The 24498-nt window shown below is 39.7% G+C and overlaps 1 protein-coding gene and 1 non-coding gene across 2 annotated transcripts; one reads left to right on the plus strand and one right to left on the minus strand.

Annotated features, from left to right (window-relative positions):
* The first annotated feature begins 17780 nt into the window (after positions 1-17780).
* LOC140860974 (uncharacterized) lies at positions 17781-23427 on the plus strand. The gene is made up of 10 exons (XM_073263971.1): positions 17781-17981; positions 18087-18966; positions 19321-19616; positions 19731-20016; positions 20230-20550; positions 20742-20793; positions 21034-21543; positions 22332-22402; positions 22466-22794; positions 23293-23427. Exons 1-10 carry the CDS (start codon positions 17781-17783, stop codon positions 23425-23427), a joined length of 3081 nt encoding a protein of 1026 aa, XP_073120072.1.
* Positions 18189-18295, minus strand: LOC140869897 (small nucleolar RNA R71). The gene has a single exon (XR_012146887.1). It is a non-coding gene; the product is annotated as a small nucleolar RNA R71 (small nucleolar RNA).
* Positions 23428-24498: the final 1071 nt, after the last annotated feature.

The following is a 24498-nucleotide window of genomic DNA, read 5'->3' on the forward strand; positions in this document are numbered from 1 at the left end:
ATTTCCTCTCTTGGACCCATCCATTGAAAACCTTTTCAATATGGTGTCGATGTAGGTTGCTTGAGTGAGTCCTATCATTCTCTTAGATCTATCTCTATAGATCTGTATCCCAAGAATATAGGATGCCTCACCCAAATCCTTCATCGAGAATCTACCTGATAACCATATCTTTGTTGACTGCAACATCCCTACATCATTCCCAATGAGTAGGATGTCATCAATATAAAGTACTAAGAATGTCACAGCATCCTTAACTACTTTCTTGTACACGCACGGTTCCTCCGGGTTCTTGATGAAACCAAAATCCTTTATTGTTTCATCAAATTTCTAGTTGCAACTTCTTGATGCTTGTTTGAGACCATAGATCGATCTCTGAAGCTTGCATACCTTATGCTCGCTTCCCATGGATGTGTATCCCTCAGGCTGCGTCATATAGATCTCTTCCTTAATGTTTCCATTAAGAAATGCAGTCTTCACATCCATTTGCCATATCTCATAATCATACCAAGCAGCTATGGCAATAAGGATTCTTATGGACTTGAACATTGCAACTGGTGAAAAGGTTTCATCATAGTCAACTCCTTGTCTTTGAGTATAACCTTTCGCCACCAATCGTGCATCGTAGGTCAATACCTTACCATCAGGCCCAAGCTTTCTCTTGTAGATCCATTTACACCCTATTGGAACAATTCTATCGGGAGGATCTACTAAAGACCAAACTTGATTTGTATGCATCGAATCTATTTCCGACTGCATAGCTTCAAGCCATAAATTTGAATCCGCATCAGAAATTGCTTCCTTGAAATTTCTTGGATCACATCCAACATCGGGTTCATCTTGATCCCCTTCAAGATGAAGACCATATCGAATAGGAGGTCTAGAAGTCCTCTCGGATCTTCTAGGTATAGGCGTGTCCTCTGAATATTCTAGAGGTATGGGATCATTATTTTGTATTTCGGGTTCTTCTCGAATTTCTTCGAGTTCAATCATCTCGCCTTTCTTATCCAATAAGAACTCCTTCTCGAAGAAGGTGGCATTCCTTGAAACAAACACTTTTGTTTCAGTAGGATGATAGAAATAATATCCGATTGAATTCTTTGGATACCCTACAAAATAACATAAGGTGGATCAACTATCCAACTTATCTCCCACTGTCTGCTTCACGTAAGCAGGACATCCCCAAATCCTCAAGTACGAATACTTAGGAGCTTTGCCATTCCATAACTCGTATGGTGTTTTATCCACTGCTTTGGTGTGGACGTTGTTCAACAACAACACCGCCGTTTCAAGCGCGTAGCCCCAAAACAAAGGTGGAAGCTCAGTGAAGCTCATCATGGATCGAACCATGTCCAACAAAGTTCGATTACGACGCTCCGATACACCATTCAGCTGAGGTGTCATAGGAGGAGTCCACTGAGAGAGAATCCCATTCTCTTTCAGATAGTCCAAAAACTCGGTACTTAAGTATTCTCTACCTCGATCCGATCAAAGTGCTTTAATACTTTTACCTAGCTTGTTTTCTACTTCAGCCTTGAATTCTTTGAACTTTTCAAATGCTTCAGACTTATATTTCATTAAATATAAATACCCATACCTTGAATAATCATCAGTAAAGGTAATGAAGTAGGTGTGGCCAAATTGAGTACCAATTCTAAATGGACCACAAACATCTGTATGGATCAAATCCAACAGATTTTGACTACGCTCAGGTTTCCCCTTGAATGGAGATTTAGTCATTTTTCCTTTCAGGCAGGATTCACAAGTAGATAGAGAGTTAATATCAGACATATCAAACATGCCCTCTCCCACTAGCTTGTTCATCCTCCTTGAGGAAATATGACCTAGCCTAGCATGCCAAAGGTTTTCCGGGTATTGGAACGTCTTTTAATTTTAAGTTATATAGATCGTTTTCAAGTTGTCCATTTCCAATCAAACATTCATTCTTGTAAATATTGCAAATCCCATTCACAAAATTGCAAGAAAAACCATCTCTATCAAGCATAGAAACAGAAATAATGTTTTTAATCAAATCTGGAACAAATAAAACATCTCTCAAAAGTAACTTAAAATCGTTCTACAAAATCAAATAAACGTCTCCCATAGCTTTGGCTTCAACTCTAGAACCATTTCCGAGCCTTAGCTGGGTCTCACCCATTCTAAGCTTGCGACTTCTTGTCATCACCTGCAAATCATTGCAAATGTGAGATCCACATCCGGTATCCAATACCCAAGAAGTAGTATTAAGTGAAACATTTATTTCAATATAGAACATACCCTTTGCAGTTCGCAACTGCTCTAGATATTCTTTGCAGTTACGTTTCCAATGACCGGGTTTCTTGCAGTGATGGAAAACATCCTTGGAATTTTCCATGTTTGAAGCCTTTTGTCTTGTTCTTCTTCTCGGGTCCGGTTTTCTTGGATGGGGCAGAACGTTTCTTACCCTTTGTACTTGGCCCTTCTTAGCAGAAGAAGAGGAGCCTATCAAGAGAACTTGTTTATACCACTGTTGGAAAACGGTGATCAGATCAATCAGAATTGATACTCGGTGCAGCGGAAGTTTTAAAATTTTATATGGAACGATTCCATATCATGGGTATCAAAACTTTACGATTAAATTGTGCATGTAAAAATTAAATAACAATTAAATTTTTACCTTGAATCTCGAAACAAGATTATGGACACCAATAGATTACTCTGCTCCTGTTGTATATCCCAGGAACTGATGGACGAACAATTCTTCAATCAGGTCCACGAACAGAAGTTTAATCCCTCTGATAGATTGCACTAGAAAATCTATCAGAAGTTTCTACGAAGAGAATTAACGAATTTGATCCGTTAAACCAGACTGCAAATTCAAAATTCACAGGCTGGAATTTTTCGAGCAGAGAGGGAGAGGGGCGGCGGCCACAGTAGGGAAAAACTAGGGTTTTCGAAAAATTTTGTGACCTCTGTTATGTAATTTCTGTACTGCAATAACTTATTTATAATGTGGGCTGCTAACAGCTTAGGGCCCATTAATCATAAGTTCAAGCCTGATAAGAAAAGTCCGCATGTTCAAAAATTAATATAAAATTCATCGTAACTCAGATTGATAAACCAATTTCACCAATGTGCACAGAAACCATTTCTGAACCTTTTAAAGTCAAGATAAATTTTCTGAATCCGAATTCAGTGATTTCCAAAAATGCCCATCCCTATGTCATTTTAGGAAATCTTACTCTTCTACTCTGATATAAGAAGTCCTACTTCTTTGTTCATTAAATTTAACTCTTTAAATTTAACTATCTCAACGGGGATTAAAAATCCATTACTTGTGTGACCCTCAATGGTTCAGAGATACAGCTAGCCGTGGGCTCACAACTTCTTGTGACTCGGAACAACAATTTCCGACTTGCCCATCGAATCATGGTAAGAGCGCCTAGCAACATCGCCCCATGATTCCCTAGGTATCACTGATAGTGCCTGCAAGAACCAATAGATTTTGGTTAGCGTACAGTACGGTCCCTTCATCCATATATTCCGATCGAATCAACAACCATTGGTAAATCGAGAGTCGTTCGAGATTCGATAACTATGCAATGCATCTTAAAGATCAAATAGTGACATCACATATGCTACTAAGAAACCATTTCTTAAAACACATCATTTACTCTGGCCAGAGATTCGTCACACTAATATCTCCTCAGATTGCATAGGATATCCATACTAGCAAGTATGTGGTGAATCCTTGACAACAAATCATCGACTCCTATATGTGTCATAACTGTACCCAATCCCGACACCTGATGACCCCAATAGAGTCGGTAAACGATTCAAAGTACAGTATTAGCATATAGAGTCTCAATGATGTTTCAGGTAGTAAGGACTAATGGTGTACAACCAAAACCGCGGACTTTATCCACTCGATAAGTGATAACCACTTGGAAAGTCCGGATAGGGTAGTTTGATCATTCATCGTATGAATATCCATTTGCATGATTTGAACATCTCTATGTTCCATACCAATGAAATGTGGTACTCGGCATCGCAAATGCTAGTCTCAATCTCGAGCGATCCTTATCCTTATTAACGAACGGCTTAATCGACTAGGAACTGTTTAGAATATACAGTGACTATAAGATGTGTTTCATGATAGCCATCCCCATGTGCCACCACATCTTACATACACTATAGTATATCCAAGGTCTTTATCTAAACATCTTATAATATGTCACAACATAATAATATGATAAAAGATAAAGTAAACGCCTTTATAAAAGTGTAAATTATATTAAACAAAAGATTGTTTATACATAGAGTCATAAAAGCCCTTAGCCACAAGTTGGCTCACCGGGCACCCACTCTTTCAATCTCCCACTTGTCCTAAAGCCAACTAGTCATACTACGCAGTCCCATTGCTTCGCGATGTTTGTCAAATAATGGTCCTGGCAAGGGCTTAGTAAGTGGATCAGCGATATTGTCTGTAGAGGCCACTCTCTCGACAGTGATGTCTCCTATTTCCACGATCTCCCGGATGATGTGGTATTTCCTCAGTACGTGTTTGGATCTTTGATGAGACCTTGGTTCCTTTGCCTGAGCAACGGCACCCGTGTTGTCACAGTACACCGGGACTGGACCAACAAATTCAGGAATAACGCCCAACTCTTGGACGAAATTCCTCATCCAAACGGCCTCTTTAGCAGCAGCTGATGCCGCAATGTATTCTGCCTCAGTGGTGGAATCCGCTGTGGTGTCCAGCTTGGAACTCTTCCAAGAGACAGCACCGCCATTGAGCATGAAAACAAATCCAGAGGTTGACTTCGAGTCATCCACGTCACTTTGGAAGCTAGAGTCGGTATAGCCTTCCAATTTCAGTTCTCTTCCTCCATATACCATGAACATATTCTTAGCCCTTCGTAAGTACTTAAGAATGTCCTTCACGGCTTTCCAATGCATTTGACCGGGATTGGCTTGATATCTGCTCGTGACACTCAGAGCAAATGCTACATCTGGTCTGGTAGATATCATCCCATATATGATACTACCTATGGCTGACGCATATGGTACATGTGTCATTTTCTCTATCTCTTCATCAGTCTTGTGACACATAGACTTGGATAGAGAAATTCCATGATACATAGGTAGATGTCCTCTCTTGGACCCATCCATTGAAAACCTTTTCAATATGGTGTCGATGTAGGTTGCTTGAGTGAGTCCTATCATTCTCTTAGATCTATCTCTATAGATCTGTATCCCTAGAATATAGGATGCCTCACCAAAATCCTTCATCGAGAATCTACCTGATAACTATATCTTTGTTGACTGCAACATCCCTACATCATTCCCAATAAGTAGGATGTCATCAACATAAAGTACTAAGAATGTCACAGCATCCTTAACTACTTTCTTGTACACGCACGGTTCCTCCGGGTTCTTGATGAAACCAAAATCCTTTATTGTTTCATCAAATTTCTGGTTCCAACTTCTTGATGCTTGTTTGAGACCATAGATCGATCTCTGAAGCTTGCATACCTTATTCTCGCTTCCCATGGATGTGTATCCCTCAGGCTGCGTCATATAGATCTCTTCCTTAATGTTTCCATTAAGAAATGCAGTCTTCACATCCATTTGCCATATCTCATAGTCATACCAAGCAGCTATGGCAATAAGGATTCTTATGGACTTGAACATTGCAACTGGTGAAAAGGTTTCATCATAGTCAACTCCTTGTCTTTGAGTATAACCTTTCGCCACCAATCGTGCCTTGTAGGTCAATACCTTACCATCAGGCCCAAGCTTTCTCTTGTAGATCCATTTACACCATATTGGAACAATTCCATCGGGAGGATATACTAAAGACCAAACTTGATTTGTATGCATCGAATCTATTTCCGACTGCATAGCTTCAAGCCATAAATTTGAATCCGCATCAGAAATTGCTTCCTTGAAGTTCCTTGGATCACATCCACCATCGGGTTCATCTTGATCCCCTTCAAGAAGAAGACCATATCGAATAGGAGGTCTAGAAGTCCTCTCGGATCTTTTAGGTATTGGCGTGTCCTCTGAAAAGATTCTTGAGGTATGGGATCATTATTTTGTATTTCGGGTTCTTCTCGAATTTCTTCGAGTTCCATCATCTCGCCTTTCTTATCCAATAAGAACTCCTTCTCGAAGAAGGTGGCATTCCTTGAAACAAACACTTTTGTTTCAGTAGGATGATAGAAATAATATCCGATTGAATTCTTCGGATACCCTACAAAATAACATAAGGTGGATCGACTATCCAACTTATCTCCCACTGTCTGCTTCACGTAAGCAGGACATCCCCAAATCCTCAAGTACGAATACTTTGGAGCTTTGCCATTCCATATCTCGTATGGTGTTTTATCCCACTGCTTTGGTGAGGACGTTGTTCAACAAAAACACCGCCGTTTCAAGCGCGTAGCCCCAAAACGAAGGTGGAAGCTCAGTGAAGCTCATCATGGATCAAACCATGTCCAACAAAGTTCGATTACGACGCTCCGATACACCATTCAGCTGAGGTGTCATAGGAGGAGTCCACTGAGAGAGAATCCCATTCTCTTTCAGATAGTCCAAAAACTCGGTACTTAAGTATTCTCCACCTCGATCCGATCGAAGTGCTTTAATACTTTTACCTAGCTTGTTTTTTGCTTCAGCCTTGAATTCTTTGAACTTTTCAAATGCTTCAGACTTATATTTCATTAAATATAAATACCCATACCTTGAATAATCATCAGTAAAGGTAATGAAGTAGGTGTGGCCAAATTGAGTACCAATTCTAAATGGACCACAAACATCTGTATGGATCAAATCCAACAGATTTTGACTACGCTCAGGTTTCCCCTTGAATGGAGATTTAGTCATTTTCCTTTCAGGCAGGATTCACAAGTAGATAGAGAGTTAATATCAGACATATCAAACATGCCCTCTCTCACTAGCTTGTTCATCATCCTTGAGGAAATATGACCTAGCCTAGCATGCCAAAGGTTTGCCGGGTTTTGACTATCGATTTTCCTTTTGTTTGTTGTTACCGTTTTATCAACATAATTTATTGGAACGTCTTTTAATTTTAAGTTATATAGATCGTTTTCAAGTTGTCCATTTCCAATCAAACATTCATTCTTGTAAATATTGCAAATCCCATTCACAAAATTGCAAGAAAAACCATCTCTATCAAGCATAGAAACAGAAATAATGTTTTTAACCAAATCTGGAACAAATAAAACATCTCTCAAAAGTAACTTAAAATCGTTCTGCAAAATCAAATAAACGTCTCCCACAGCTTTGGCTTCAACTCTAGAACCATTTCCGAGCCTTAGCTGGGTCTCACCCATTCTAAGCTTGCGACTTCTTGTCATCACCTGCAAATCATTGCAAATGTGAGATCCACATCCGGTATCCAATACCCAAGAAGTAGTATTAAGTGAAACATTTATTTCAATATAGAACATACCCTTCGCAGTTCGCAACTGCTCTAGATATTCCTTGCAGTTACGTTTCCAATGACCGGGTTTCTTGCAGTGATGGCAAACATTCTCTGACTTTTCCATGTTTGAAGCCTTTGTCTTGTTCTTCTTCTCGGGTCCGGTTTTCTTGGATGGGGCAGAACGTTTCTTACCCTTTGTACTTGGCCCCTTCTTAGCAGAAGAAGAGGAGCCTACCAAGAGAACTGGTTTATCCTTCTTTAAAGTGGCTTCATATGTTACAAGCATATTGACCATCTCTTCAAGGGAGGCCTCTATCCTGTTCATATTGAAATTTACCACAAAACCGTCAAACGATGAAGGAAGAGAGAGAAGTAATAAGTCCACATTGAGTTCATGCTTCAATACCAAATCAAGCGTTACCAACTTCTGAATGAGCCAAATCACTCGTACCCCATGATCACGGACCGAAGTCCCTTCACGCATGCAACACGTCATTAACTCTTTTACAGTAGCGAACCTTTCAGCTCTCGATTGGGCCCCAAAAAGTTCCTTGAGTTGTACGTGAATGTCAGCAGCATTCACGGTATCCTCAAATCGCCTCTGGAGTTCATCAGACATCGAGGCTTGCATATAGCATTTGGCCTTGATATCATGGTCCCACCATATATCAAGTTTGGCCAACTCTTCTGGACTTATATCAGCTGGTGCTTCCTTCGGAGGAGATTTTTCTAACACGTAGAGCATCTTTTCCGAGGTCAAGACAATCTTCAACTTACGGAACCATTCCGTATAGTTTGCGCCAGTCAGTTTATTTTGTTCGAGAATAGAGAATAGTGGATTGCGCGAATTCATCTTAATGAAATACTGAAAAGAAACAGACAATAATCAGTGATTGTTTAATTAATTTACTAAGACATAAAATAGGCGAATTTTATTTTATGAATCTCACTCCCACTATTTTAACGATTTCACTACCCTCTAGTGAAAATGGGAAACTATTTTCCTTAGTGGGAACATGGAGTCCAATTGACAAACTATGATCCCGAGTAATATCAGCCAACCATAATTTTCAAAAGGTAGAGCCCAATTGCTTCCAAAGCAACCTCCACGTTTTTACCTCATGTCCAATAAGGGCCCAATAATATGACGCCGTTTATTGTGACACGTCAAGATAACCCATCAATATTAAGTTGTGATGGACGGTCACCATGTGGATCCCCCAATAATATGAGCCGATCCCATGGGAGTTCCACCCAACTTACAACATGTGTCGATCCAATGTACAGCTTTCCGACGAACGGGTCCCCCCAATAATATGAACCGGACCGTATCCGCGGGTAGCATCTCATACATTGATCGTTGATGGAAGGTAGGAACATTTAAACAATATTTAAATTTCCTTTATTTATCTTGATATCAATTTTAAATCATATTTAAAATGAGGGATTTTAATTTTGAAAATTTGTCTCATCATTTAAAATTTGTATGCTTGCGGGATTCATACAATTTAGTCTAAACATGCATACAACGATAATATCATATATTATATTTTAGGATGATCGATTCCATTACTAATCGACCCGTGGTTGCCAATCACGAGTCTAAGTCCAATCCTAGGTAATATGCAGGTATGCAATGCAATCCTATTACATTGAGCTTCCAATTTACATTTCTTCAGTCTTCATTGTCTGCTGGGCCCACCATTTCTTCAAATCTCTGTCTCCCACTAAGTCTAATGTATTTACAATAAATAACTATGACAAGTAGGGGATACATTTTAAGGGGTGGGAACGGGCCATAAACCAGGCCCACTTTTATTACATATGACAATTCATATTGGGCCATAAACCAGGCCCATTAAAAACAAATGTAAATTCCCTAACATACACCTACAAAATTGGTCATGGCAATCGATCATCCTTATCCAATAATATTTAATTCAAAATTAATTTATTGGATAACATGCAATGGCAATTAAATTTAAAAAGGATAGAATCATATTCCATATATAAAATCTTATTTTACATACAAAATCATATTTTATATCAAATAAAATCATATTTTAAATATAAAATCCAATTTTATACATAAAATCATATTTTACTCAATATTTTCATAAGATCATATCTTATCATCAATTGTACCAAAAATAATTAATTTCATAAAATCTGATTTAACGGATAAAATCTATAAATTTTTCAAAAATAAATTTTTCCAAAAATCAATTTTAAAATTTTCGGACTCGAACAATTCGATCCGACGCCTCGTGGACCAATCAAAAACAATTTTCGATCGGACCAAAAATAGAATTTTAACATATTAAAATTTTAATTAAAAAGGCTTGAACTTATGATTAATGGGCCCTAAGCTGTTAGCAGCCCACATTATAAATAAGTTATTGCAGTACAGAAATTACATAACAGAGGTCACAAAATTTTTTCTGCATCTTTTAAAGTCAAGATAAATTTTCTGAATCCGAATTCAGTGGTTTCCAAAAATGCCCATCCCTATGTCATTTTAGGAAATCTTACTCTTCTACTCTGATATAAAAAGTCCTACTTCTTTGTTCATTAAATTTAACTCTTTAAATTTAACTATCTCAACGGGGATTAAAAATCCATTACTTGTGTGACCCTCAATGGTTCAGGGATACAGCTAGCCGTGGGCTCACAACTCCTTGTGACTCAGAACAACAATTTTCGACTTGCCCATCGAATCATGGTAAGAGCGCCTAGCAACATCGCCCCATGATTCCCTAGGTATCACTGATAGTGCCTGCAAGAACCAATAGATTTTGGTTAGCGTACAGTACGGTCCCTTCATCCATATATCCCGATCGAATCAACAACCATTGGTAAATCGAGAGTCGTTCGAGATTCGATAACTATTCAATGCATCTTGAAGATCAAATAGTGACATCGCATGTGCTACTAAGAAACCATTTCTTAAAACACATCATGTACTCTGGCCAGAGATTTGTCACACTAATATCTCCTCAGATTGCATAGGATATCCACACTAGCAAGTATGTGGTGAATCCTTGACAACAAAGCATCGACTCCTATATGTGTCGTAACTGTACCCAATCCCGACACCTGATGACCCCAATAGAGTCGGTAAACGAGTCAAAGTACAGTACTATCATATAGAGCCTCAATGATGTTTCAAGTAGTAAGGACTAATGGTGTACAACAAAAACCGCGGACTTTATCCACTCGATAAGTGATAACCACTTGGAAAGTCCGGATAGGGTAGTTTGATCATTCATCGTATGAATATCCATTTGCATGATTTGAACATCTCTATGTTCCATACCAATGAAATGTGGTACTCGGCATCACAAATGCTAGTCTCAATCTCGAGCGATCCTTATCCTTATTAACGAACGGCTTAATCGACTAGGAACTGTTTAGAATATACAGTGACTATAAGATGTGTTTCATGATAGCCATCCCCATGTGCCACCACATCTTACATACACTATAGTATATCCAAGGCCTTCATCTAAACATTTTATAGTATGTCACAACATAATAATATGATAAAAGATAAAGTAAACGCCTTTATAAAAGTGTAAATTATATTAAACAAAAGATTGTTTATACATAGAGTCATAAAAGCCCTTAGCCACAAGTTGGCTCACCGGGCACCCACTCTTTCATCATGTTCAACTCCTTCTGTGTGAAGAAGTACTTGAGACTCTTGTGGTCTGTGAAAATCTTGCACTTCTCGCCATACAGATAGTGCCTCGAGATTTTCAAAGCGAAAACCACTGCTGCTAACTCCAAGTCATGCGTCGGGTAATTCTGCTCATGAACCTTCAGCTGCCTCGATGCATACGCAATAACCTTGCCACACTGCATAAGTACTGCATCTAAATCCAGTTTAGACGCGTCGGTGTACACCACTAACTCTCATGTGGTACTGTCACCACTAACACCGGTGCAGTAGTGAGTGCTTCCTTCAGCTGATCGAAGCTCCTCTAACAGTCTGAACTCCAGATAAACTTTGCATTCTTCTTGGTTAAGGAAGTCAAGGGTACTGCAATGGAGGAAAAACCCTTGATGAACTTCCTATAGTATCCTGCCAAACCCAAGAAACTGCGAATCTCTGAAGCATTCTTCGGAATGCCCCAGTTCTGCACTGCCTCAACCTTAGACTGATCCACTGCAATCCCATCTCTCGAAATAATGTGGTCAAGCAATGCCACCTGCTCAAGCCAAAACTCGCACTTGCTGAACTTGGCATACAAACGATGCTCCCTCAAGGTCTGCAAGGCTATCTGAAGATGCTGTCTATGCTCCCCAATGCTCCTAGAATAGATCAAGATATCATCAATGAAGACTATGATGAACTGATCTAGATACGGCTGAAAGACTCGGTTCATGAGATCCATGAAAACCGCTGGAGCATTGGTCATCCCAAATGGCATCACTAAGAACTCGTAATGCCCATATCGTGTCCTCAAAGCAGTCTTGCACACATCTGCATCTCTAACACGCAACTGATGATAACCAGATCGCAGGTCGATCTTGGAGAACACTGAAGCTCCCTGCAACTGGTCAAATAAATCCTCTATCCTCGGCAGTGGATACTTGTTCTTCACTGTGACCCTGTTGAGCTCTCGGTAATCGATGCACAATCTCATACTGCCATCCTTCTTCTTCACAAATAACACCGGAGCTCCCCATGGAGAAAAGATAGGACGAACAAAGCCTTTCTCTAATAGCTCCTGAATCTGCTCATTCAACTCTTTCATCTCGGTAGGAGCAAGTCTGTACGTTGCCTTAGAGATAGGCACGGTTTCTGGCACCAAGTCGATGCTGAACTCCACATCTCTTACTGGTGGAATTCCTGCAACATCCTCCGGAAAGACATCCGGAAAGTCATGAACCACCCTATCTCTGATAATGATCTGCTAGATGGCTCTGAAGTTGTGATGATACTCGCTAGAAACCCCTAGCAACCCCGTCTCAACAACTTCCTGGCCTGAATAAGAGATATCACCTGAGGAATATCACTGCTCTGAGATGCATGAAAATTGAACGGGTCGCCTACTGTAGGTCTCACTGACACTGATCTCCAACGAAAATCAATCGAAGCTTCATTGACTGTCAACCAGTCCATACCCAAAATCAAATCGAAACCACTCAATGGAAAAACCACCACATCTGCTCGAATGGAGTGTCCCTGCAGCTCCAACTCCAGTCCTCGAATAACCTTCGAGGTAGAAATAATCTGCCCTGACGGCATAGTAACATCATACCCACTGTCAATAATCTCAGGTGTGATGCCTACCCGCCTGATAAACTCCAAGGAGATAAACGAATGTGTAGCCCCTGAATCTAGCAACGCAAACGTGGAGTTGCCTCCAACTAGAATTCTCCCTGCACGTAGAAAATTCCCAACAATTTCATACCACTACCAAAATTTTCCCAACGAGTCACTACTAACTCTTAATTCTAATCACAAGTAAAACATGCTTCTTATTCTAACACGCAGATAGATAACCCAAAGAACAACAATTCCATAAAGAAACAAAATTCTTAACCAAAGGAAAATTATAAAATACTAGGGATAAGATATACCGGTGATCAAGGAGGTGTCTGGATCTACCTCCTTGGCCTGCATGACGAACACTCTACCAGCAGTGTTCTTCTTCCTCGGGCAGTTAGCTATCTGATGCCCTGGCTCCCTACAGTGATAGCAAACCCCTGCTCCCAACAAACACGGTCCCGAATGCATCTTCTGACACTTCGGGCAAGTAGGAAAACCTATGGCATTAGGGGCCCCGCGCCTATTATGTTGTGGCCTCTACTGCTGCGACCTCTGCTGCGGATTCGGGCCCTTAGCCGGCCCTGTAAACTGCTTCTTCGCAGGAGGCTGCAAAGATGGTCGCTGATACCCAGCCTGAAACTGCCTCTTCTCCTGCTGCTCTTGCTGCATCCTTCTCCTACCCTCCTCTGACCTCAGTGCTCTAGTAACTGCTGCCTAATATGTAGCGACATCCATCATACTTACGTCGTGATTAATATCCGCTCTCAGTCCCTCCACAAACTGTCTCATCTTCTCCGGTGGACTGTCTGCAATCAGAGGCACAAAATGACAGCCCCGCTCGAACTGGCTCACTTACTCCACAACAGACCTGTCCCCCTGCCGGAGACTCATAAACTCCCGGATCATGCGACTCCTCACATCCTCCGTGAAATACTTGACGTAGAAGACACGCCTGAACTCCGCCCAAGTCAGTGTAGGAAGGTGAACTCCCCTGGCAGCACCCTCCCACCATAGAGCTGCATCTCCTCTCAGCATGTAAGTCGCACAGTTCACCCTGTCGGTGTCTGTGATCCCCATATAAGCAAATATGGACTCCAGAGATCGAATCCATCCCTCGGCCACCAAAGGATCGGTGGTACCAACAAACTCCTTGGGTCCTTTCTTCTGGAACCTCTCAGCAACGTCCTCCTCATGGGACAACCTAGGGCGAGTAGCCTGCTGCTCCAACAGAGCAGTAATCCCAGCCATCATATTCGCATTGGCCTGCTCCAATGCTGCTAGAGGGTTCTGCGGAGGTGGAGGTGGAGGTGGAGGTGTAGGTGGAGATCCCCCACGCCTGTTCATCGGTCTGGGAGGCATTCTGCACCACCACATATTTCCTTACGTAAATCGCCATGCATAACTAAGTTGTTTAAAAGTAATGCTAACTTAAATCCAAAGAATTAAATCATGCTATAAACACTTAAAACTTACAGACCGTTAGCGTGGATTTCTGAGCTCGCATAGCAGTAATGACCCCTCCAAGGACCGTGCTCTGATACCAACTGAAATGACCCTAACTCTATAATTAATAAATAAATATGCGGAATGTTTTTTTTTTATATATACTTACTAAATAAAATATGCACATATATGCCCATACATACATGCACAGAATAAAAAGATTTAAAATAAATAAATAAATAAATTAAATAAATGACTAAAATAAATAACTTAAATAAAAATTGCATTCTTTAAATAAAATAAATATCTGAGTCAAACATTTAATTAAAAATACTGCATAAATAAAATGATTAAAGTTTGCATGCACTGACAATATTCAATAAAATATTCAAAACTCACAACCATTGAAAAATAATATAAAATGTGTAACATACTGACATAATCAAAAACATGCAATGTGACTCAGACATCTATCACGGTCACGGGGATCACTGTCAGTCTCCTCATATGTCCTTGCCTCCGGTGGGTACTACATCTTCCTCTACGTACTCACCTGCACCATACCAGTGTAGTGAGCCTAGAGGCCCAAAATGCTAACATAACAAGGGTTTAAAATAATTTAAATCAATTTACTACTAATACATAACATATACATGAATGAGCATGCTTAAAAAAATATCATAACATATCATAACTTAAATTAACTTAAATAACATAATACATAAATATTGTTGAGAAAATTATTTTCTAACATCGCATGGTTGTATCCGTAGTGTAACCTTAAATCATACATTAAATACTGATCAGCGTGGAAACCAACGTACGTGGCGTTGACGAATCCCCCTCAAATCTCAAATTGTCACACTACTTCAACTTCCAACATAAAATATTTTCTTATTGCTCAACCTTAAACATTTAATCATACATAAAATTATTTCATGAATGCATGTACTTAAATAAAATGTGTGTCCTTCATATATATTTAATTAAATTTCATACTAACATATACATATTAAAATAACTTCAATGCATAAAAATAATTAAATATATAATCAGGACACATGCAATTTCTCATGGATTGTACTAGACTGCTGGCCCTAACACTCAAGCCCATTTACTTAAATCTGGCCCATTAATACTGAGACTGGCTCATTAACATACTTAAGCCCAATAAAATTGTTCTAAGCCCAAATAAAATTAATTAAAGTCCAATAACACAATTCTGGCCCAATGGACCCAAAAGCCCAAAGACTGGCCCAATAACTTTCACGAGCTCTAAAGCCCATGAAAATTATTGGACTCACTTAATTAAATCAATTTAAGCCCAAATAATTGAAATCAACCCGAAATAATTAAATGGAGCCCAATAAAATTTTAAGATTTAATTAGGCCCATTAAACCTTTAATTAAACTTAAAACTTAAAAACAAAAATACCCGAGGCCAACTAACTCAACATGGACCCGGACCCAACTAACTTGACCCAAGACTTGACTGACCCGACCCGAACCTAACCACCCGACCCGGACCCTTCAAACCCTAAAACCCGAACTGCCCTACCCCTTCCCTAATCTCTTCGCCCGCGAGCAGCAGCGCTTCTAGGGCTGCTGCCGCCGTGCTCCGGCCGCCCCTGGCCGGAGCTTCGCCGCCCAGATGTGGCCCACGTCTGGGCGGTCCTAACCTGGTCACAACCCCGACCCCATGCAGCCCCAAGCATAGCAGCCGAAGCCCCTTCCAACGAACCCTACACTGCACTCACCCACGGCCGATCTGCACCAGCTGGGTTCCTGGGCTCGTTGGGCTCGATCCACTCGAGCCATTCGAGTCTAGGCAACCCTCAACCATCCTAAACCCCTTCGACCAGCAGTGTACATCACATGGCTAAAGAAAAAAAACGATGAACAAACATTAAATCAAGCATGAAAAGTGTCTCAAGCCATCGATCCAATAGTTTTCTGAAAATTTCTTTGAAGAACATCGATGCACACGCACACACCCGTACATACACTAGTACAATACGAAAAATAAAGAAGGGATCATGCCTTTCACCAAAAAACAAAGAGAAAACGAGCGTGAGACGATTCCGGGACGACGGTGCGATGACGACAAGCTTGGGAGCTTCAAGAAAACGTCTATGGTGCCTTAAGCTTTCTGGCCGAAGAAGATGATGAAGATGGTGGGGTGAGGCGGCTGAGTGAATTAATCGGTTGAGGTTGGGTAGGTTTAGGGTAAATTTTTGATTAATTAGTATATAGGGAAAATAAGATATAATTAAAGGTTTTCAAATATAAAAATATAAAATTTAAAATTTCTTAATAAAAGTAAATAATCTGATAAGTTATTTAAAATCCCAAAATTAAAATTAAGGGAATTTTAAAGATGCTAAAAAAATCAATATTTTGGCTTATTTTGAATAAAAACGGACTCCTAAAATTATATAAAATTAAATACTAAAAATTTTGAGGTAATAAAACTCAAAATAATATTTTGGGTTCTTAAAAGGCTCATGAAATAAATTGGCTAGAAAGTTGTCATCTCGTCCGTCCACGGTTCCGTCTACGCGATCAAAACAATTAAAATACTAAAAATCGTAAAAATCACTAATTATGGGTTAAATGCTTAAAAAAATAAATTAAATCATGCACAAATAATTCACATAATTATTTAACCCATAAATCACAAATTTAAATAATTAAATTCCCTAATTATGCATGCAGATTTACGTATTTAAAAATACCGGGTGTTACAAATTGATTTTATCATGTGTTTTTCTCTATGTTGATGATTAGCTACCCTTAACATAGATTCGTAAATTGTGAATTGCTTTCGAGAGATAGGTTCATAATTAGGACGAATGATAGAATCCATGGACTTAAAATATGCATAGAGATATGGTATTTAGTACATGTTGATAGCCATAGACCACCAGGTTGAAAGCTGTAGAATTCATAGAACGCAAATCAATCGGTCGTGATAAATTATTAGAGAGATTTAATTGTTTCACTGATTTGATTAGTTTAGCATAACCTCGAGAGAGAGTGTCAATGTTACAGGGATTTTTGTCAAACTTATGCGCATTAATTAAGTTCCAATCATCCAGTTCAATTAGGGGGAAGGTGAACCGAAATTCCAACAAAATACTTTCAAATTGTTATTTCTTTTAGTGGTGCAAATTGGTTTCGTGATTGTGAAATTTAAAATTATTACATTGAGTTCTTAGTGTTAAATGTTAGATAGAATCCAAAATCAAATTTTCGATACTTTGTGTAGTTAAAAATCAAAGAAACAAATTATTATCGTTTGGTCCCTGAGGACGATACTCGTACTCAGTACATCTTATTATAACTTGAATCGTGCACTTGAGATTATTTCGACTGGAATTGAGAGATTTTTAGAGCAAATTTAAGTGTTAGTATTCTGTCGATCAAGTTTTTGGCGCCGTTACCGGGAACTATTGAGATTTTAATTTGTTTTATTTGGTTTTTCTCTATTACAATTTTAATCACTCTTTTCCATCTGTGAACTGCAGGATTCTCTTGCAGTGCATGCGACACTCATCTGAAGAATTAGTGCCTTTTGATCCAGAAATCGAGAGAACATTTCAAAGAAGAAGAAGAAGGCAACAACAAGAAGAAATGGAAGAAGAACAAGAACAAGAACAAGAACAACCAGTTTACAGATCCATGATGGATCTCTCCTTACCAAACATCGAAAGTTCTAGACCAAGCATCATCAGGCCAACTGTAGCGGCAAATCACTTTGAGATAAAACCTGCCATTCTTCAAATGATTCAGAACACACTTCAATTTGGCGGGACTGTCATTGATGAACCCTATGTGCACCTCACAAATTTTCTTGAAATTTGTGATACATTCAAGATATAGGGAGTTTCTGATGACGCTATTCGTTTGCATTTATTCCCTTTTTCACTACGAGATAAGGCAAAAGCATGGCTGACAAATTTACCTGCAGGTTCCATCATGACTTGGGATGATCTGGCGAAATCTTTCCTCACCAAATACTTTCCACCATCTAACTCAATGAAACTAAGAACTGACATCACAACTTTTTCCCAAGGAGAACAGGAAACATTTTATGAAGCATGGGAGCGCTACAAAGATCTACTAAGGAGATGTCCACACCATCAATTACCAAATGGTCTTGTGGTACAAACTTTTTATTATGGTCTTTCTCACTCTAATCGTACCATGTTAGATGCAGCTGCAGGTGGAAATTTACTGCAAAAATCGTCAAAGGATGGTTATGAATTAATTGAGGAAATGACATCTAGTAGCTATCACCCTTTATCTGAAAGGAGTGCAGCCCGGAAATCTAATGGGATTCATCAGGTTGATGCATTCACATCAGTGGCCGCTCAAATTGAAGTCATGAACAAGAGAATTGAGGAACTGAGTATAGGAAACTCTGTGATGCGAGTTCAAGAAGTATGGTGTGAAAAATGTGGTGCAGAACATTTCACGAAAGACTGTCAAACATTTTCTCAACCAGAGGGAGTTATGGCAAGTCACATGGGGAATCAAAATTGCCCAAGGAATGACCCATTCTCGAACTCCTATAATCCAGGGTGGAGACATCATCCAAATTTCTCGTGGAGTGGACAGAACAATAAGCCATATGGGAATCAGATAGGGAAATTGGCCAAAACAATTTCCAGCAGAGATCAGGGTACCTTGCCGAGTGACACGGAGAAGAATCCGAAGGAGCAGGTAAAAGCAATCGAACTGAGGAGTGGGAAGATAGTAGAGCCTGCACCACAGGTCGAGAAAGAGCCAGAATTGGCTACATCAACAAGAATTGCAGGTAAGTCATCTATCCCAACACTTTCACCCACTTCACAAGAAAACATTGTTGTGCCACCACCTTTTCCTGCAGCCCTGAAGAAGGCAAAACTAGATTCTTAGTTTGGAAAATTCCTAGAAGTATTCAAGAAATTGAATATTAATATTCCCTTTGCCGATGCACTAATACAAATGCCAAGTTATGCAAAGTTCTTGAAAGAGATCCTCTCCAACAAGAGGAAACTGGAGGAGCATGCAATGATTAGTCTGACTGAGAATTGCTCAGCACTGGTGCAAAATAAAATCCCATTAAAGCAAAAAGATCCAGGGAGTTTCTCTATCCCTTGTGTGATTAATGATATTTAATTTCATAAAGCTTTATGTGATTTGGGTGCTAGTATAAATCTAATGCCTTACTCTGTGTTCAGGAAATTGAGCTTGGGAGAACCAAAGTCCACCAGAATGTCGTTACAACTGGCTGACAGGTCCATCAAATATCCACGGGGGATAATCGAGGACGTGCTTGTAAAAGTGGACAAATTCATCTTCCCCGTGGACTTCGTGGTGTTAGATATGGAAGAGGATTTGGACATGCCACTCATATTGGGTAGACCCTTCCTGGAAACAGGAAAGGCATTAATAGATGTCCAGAAGGGGGAGTTGCTGTTAAGAGTGGGAGAATAGAAAATTTCGTTTGACATTTTTAATGCTTTAAAATTTTCTCAGAATAATGAAGAATGTTTTCAACTGGATGTAGTGGACTCACTGTTATTTGATTATGTGCAGGATACTTTTCAGGAACCATTAGAAGCTACACTTATCTCTGAGCAAGTGGACTTTCTCAGTGATGGAATTGAAGAGATGACCGCATATTTGAATGACAACCAGTCATGGAGAAGAGGTGGAAAGTTTAGACTTGAAGACCTTGGTGACCGGAAGGACTTAGTTCTCCAGAAACCAAGCCTTGAGGAACCACCTACTGTGGAATTGAAACCATTACCTGTCCATCTCAAATACATATTTTTGGGTGAGAATGATAAGTTACCTTTTATAATATCTTCCTTTTTGACAGGTGAGATGGAGGCCAGACTAATGGAGGTGCTCAAGAAACATAAGAGTCTGTTTGCCTGGAAAGTGGCGGATATCAAAGGAATCAATCCATCCTTATGCATGCACAAGATTTTAATGGAAGAGAACATCAACCCATTGGTCCAACCACAAAGGAGATTGAATCCAAAAATGTAGGAAGTTGTAAAAGCTGAAACGATCAAACTTCTTGATGCAGGTATCATTTATCCTATATCTGATAGTCCATGGGTGAGTCCGGTGCAGTGTGTACCAAAGAAGGGGGGAATTACTGTCATAAAGAATGAGAAAAATGAACTGATATCCACTAGGACAGTTACAGGTTGGCGTGTGTGCATAGACTATAGAAAACTAAATGACGCAACCCGTAAGGATCATTTTCCCCTCCCCTTCATTGATCAAATGCTAGAGAGACTGGCTGGGTATGAGTTTTACTGTTTTTTAGATGGGTATTCGGGATACAATCAAATAGCGATTGCACCTAAAAACCAGGATAAAACGACTTTCACTTGCCCATATGGTACATTTTCCTATAGACGTATGCCTTTCAGGTTATGTAACGCTCCTGCTACTTTTCAGAGGTGCATGACTGCCATTTTTTATGATATGGTCGAAAATTTTTTAGAAATTTTCATGGATGATTTCTCTATTTTTGGTAAATCTTTTGATGCATGTCTGCATAACTTGAATTCTATTTTAATGAGATGCAAGGAGACAAATTTGGTACTGAACTGGGAGAAGTGTCATTTCATGGTGACAGAAGGTATAGTATTGGGTCACCAAATTTCTGAGCAGGGGATCGAGGTGGACAAAGCTAAGTTGCACGTTATTCAAAATTTTTCTCCACCTACGACAGTCAAGGGAGTCAGAAGTTTCCTGGGCCATGCCGGCTTTTATCGGCGGTTTATTAAGGATTTTTCAAAAATTTCCAAACCTCTTTCTTCTTTGCTAATGAAAGATGCCCCTTTTGACTTTGATTCAAATTGTTTGTAGGCCTTTGAAGTGTTGAGAGAAAGATGGTGACTGCACCAATACTTACATCACCAAACTGGGATCTTCCATTTGAAGTCATGTGCGATGCAAGTGACTCTGCTGTTGGCGCAGTGCTTGGCCAACGAATAGACAAGGTATTCAAAACTATTTACTATGCTAGCAAGACTCTTAATGAAGCTCAACTAAATTATGCCATCACTGAAAAAGAGTTTTTAACTGTAGTATTTACACTGAATAAATTTCATTCATACCTTGTACTCTCAAAAATCACAGTATACACAGATCACTCTGCTATTAAGCACTTGTTGGCAAAGAAAGATGCGAAACCTAGACTGATTAGGTGGATCTTAATTTTGCAAGAAATTGATTTAGAGATCAGGGATAAGAAAGGTGTTGAAAATGTAGTAGCTGATCATCTATCTAGACTAGAATGCATTGCTGATGGTGCAATAAATGAGATAGATGACATAGATGATTGGTTCCCTGATGAAAAACTTTTTGCCATAGAAAGTTCACCATGGTATGCTAATTTTGTGAATTATCTAGTCACAAGCACACTCCCACATAATCTGTCTTTCCATCAGAAGAAATTTTTTTTATCAGATTTCAAGCATTATTTTTGGGAGGAACCATTTTTGTTTAAAATATGTGCTGACTCAATGATCCAAAGATGTGTGGCGGAAGGAGAAATGCAAAGCATCCTCAGTCATTGTCATGATCGTGAGGTAGGTGGCCATGGTGGGCCAGCCAAAACAGCAGCAAAGGTACTTGAATGTGGGTTCTATTGGCCCAATCTCTTTAAGGATGCGCGCTTGTTTGTATTATCTTGTGATAGATGTCAACGGACAGGTAATATCTCAAACCTAAATGAAATGTCTTTAAATAATATGATTGAGTGTGAGATATTTGATGTATGGGGAATCGACTTCATGGTACCATTTGCAATTTCTATGACAAAAAAATACATTCAGGTCGCAGTCGATTATGTTTCAAAATGGGTAGAGGCTGAAGCTTATGCGACAAATGACGCACAGGTTGTACTGAAATTTTTGAAGAAAAATATTTTTAATCGGTTTGGTACACCCCGTGCAATCATTAGTGATGGTGGCACCCACTTTTGCAATAAACTTTTTGACAAACTCTTAAAAAATATGGTGTCAAGCATAAAGTCTCTACCCCATATCACCCCCAGACCAGTGGCCAAGTGGAAGTGTCCAATCGAGAAATCAAACAGATTTTGGAGAAAAGTGTGAGTACTAATCGGAAAGATTGGGCACTTTGACTTGATGATGCCTTATGGGCCTATAGGACCGCGTTTAAAACACCTATAGGCACTTCCCCTTATAGACTGTTATTTGGAAAGGCATACCATTTACCTGGTGAGTTAGAACATAGAGCATATTGGGCTACTAAGACCCTAAACTTTGAATTTTCTGCTGCAGGTGAAAAGAGATTGTTGGATCTTAATCAACTGGAGAAATTCCGCGACAGTGCTTATGATATGGCGGTTTCGTACAAGGAACGAACCAAGAGAATACATGACAGGCGCATTCGTCAGCGGGAATTCAAGGAAGGAGATGCTGTCTTGCTATTCAACTCTCGGTTGAGGCTGTTTCCCGGGAAACTGAAGTCTAGGTGGTCAGGCCCCTATAAAATCACCAGAGTGTATCCATCGGGGGCCATTGCGATCAAAGATGCCAGAAATGAGTCTTTTACGGTCAATGCTCAAAGGCTTAAGCACTACGTAGGGGGTGACATTGATTACATGCCGGTCATCACCACATTGGCTGACCAAGACTAGTTTGGGGAGGAAGAAAAGTCAAGCTCTCGACTTTAAATTGAGAACTACATTCTACTTTCTCTTTTATTTAATTTTGTTTTTGTTCATTTTAGTTTTAGTTTTTTTTTAAAAATAAATAAATAAATAAAAGAAAAAATTTTGGATGCGCTAGGACGGTTGTTTTTCGCCGCCCGGGCGCATCCCTTCTGTTTTCATGTTTTTTTTCAAAAAAGGGGGGTGCGCCTGAGCGGCTATTTTCTGCCGCCCAGGTGCATCCCTTCTGTCCAGTGTTTTTAAGAAAAAGTGGGTGCGCCCGAGCGGCTGTTTTCTACCGCTTGGGCGCATCGCGCAGACTCAGAAAAAAATAAAACCCGATCCCCCTTTCATTCTTTTACAATTCTCTTTCTAATTCCTCTTCCTAACCCTAATCTCTCTCGCCGTCTCTCTCTCTCTCACTCCATACTTCTCTTTGTTCTCTTCAATTCACAGGTCCATCAATTGATTCTTCAAGTTTCGTACACCATGACGCCAAAGAAACAAAAGATTGCCACTTCTAGGGCTACCCCATCCAACATCATAGATGGGAAATTCATCTCGGAAGAAGCTAAGGCGAGGTATGAGTAGATAATACCTGCATCAAGGAGCTTGATAACCTCCTTTTTCACTACCTCTTGCATTGCTGGGTTGAGTCGCCTATGTGGTTGAGTAGAGGTCTTGTGCTCTGCCTCCATCAATATTTTGTGCATGCACATGGTTGGACTAATCCCTTGATATCGGCCAAGCTCCATCCGATGGCTCTTATGTGTTCTCGAATCACCCGCAACAGTTTTTCCTCCTCACAACCTGTCAAAGAAGATGAACAAATTACTGGCAGTTTATCATTATTTAATAAATACAAATATTTCAAATGAGAAGGGAGTGGTTTTAGTTCAAGAGTAGGGGGCTCCTCGGTGGATGGCTTCAGTGGTTTTGGAGTATGGTTAAGCTCCCCCATCTTGGTATTGATGAGTCTGTCGAAGGGTAGACTCCAATCCAAATACCGTGCTACTTCATGAACTTCCTCACTGACATTCTCTTCATCAGTTGTACCTATCAAACATATTTCTAATGGATCCACAGAAAACTGTTCCTGCAGATAACACTCAACCAAATCATCAGTAATATCAATTCTGAAACAATCAGAATTGTCTGCAGGATATTGAATGCCCTGAAAAACATTAAATATCACTTTCTCATCATTCATACGCAATTCAACTCTCCTTTATGCACATCAATCAATGCCTTTCCAATGGCTAAAAACGGTCTACCCAAAATAAGAGGTATCTCATGATCCTCTTCCATATCAAGCACAACAAAATCCACTGGAAATATAAACTTATCAACCTTAACTAACACATCCTCTACAATCCCCCTTGGATATTTTATAGATCTATCAGCTAATTGCAGGGAGATAGTAGTTGTCTTAACTTCACCAATTCCTAGCTTCTCAAAACATGAATAAGGCATAAGATTAATTGTGAGACCTCGGTTCTAAACATCTAATTAAGGAGTAAACAATAATTAAGCATCCAAGATCTAAGAACTAAAAGCAAAGCAAAGGAATTTTTTTTTTTAAGGAGGGCCGCGCTCGGGCGGCCAAAAACCGCCGCTCGAGCGCGCCCTGGACAGAGGCGCTACTAAGTTCTCAGAGTGGGG

This window comes from Henckelia pumila, chromosome 4, assembly GCF_033568475.1.
Source record: "Henckelia pumila isolate YLH828 chromosome 4, ASM3356847v2, whole genome shotgun sequence".
Taxonomy (NCBI): Eukaryota; Viridiplantae; Streptophyta; class Magnoliopsida; order Lamiales; family Gesneriaceae; genus Henckelia; species Henckelia pumila.

Excerpts from the sequence above, each read along its gene's own strand:
- LOC140860974 (XM_073263971.1), top strand. The coding sequence starts at position 17,781 with ATGGAAGAAGAACAAGAACAAGAACAAGAACAACCAGTTTACAGATCC. Across the intron at positions 22,403-22,465 it reads AAAGGCATACCATTTACCTG|GTGAAAAGAGATTGTTGGAT; the intron begins GTGAGTTAGAAC and ends TTTCTGCTGCAG. Across the intron at positions 22,795-23,292 it reads GTGACATTGATTACATGCCG|GTCCATCAATTGATTCTTCA; the intron begins GTCATCACCACA and ends TTCAATTCACAG.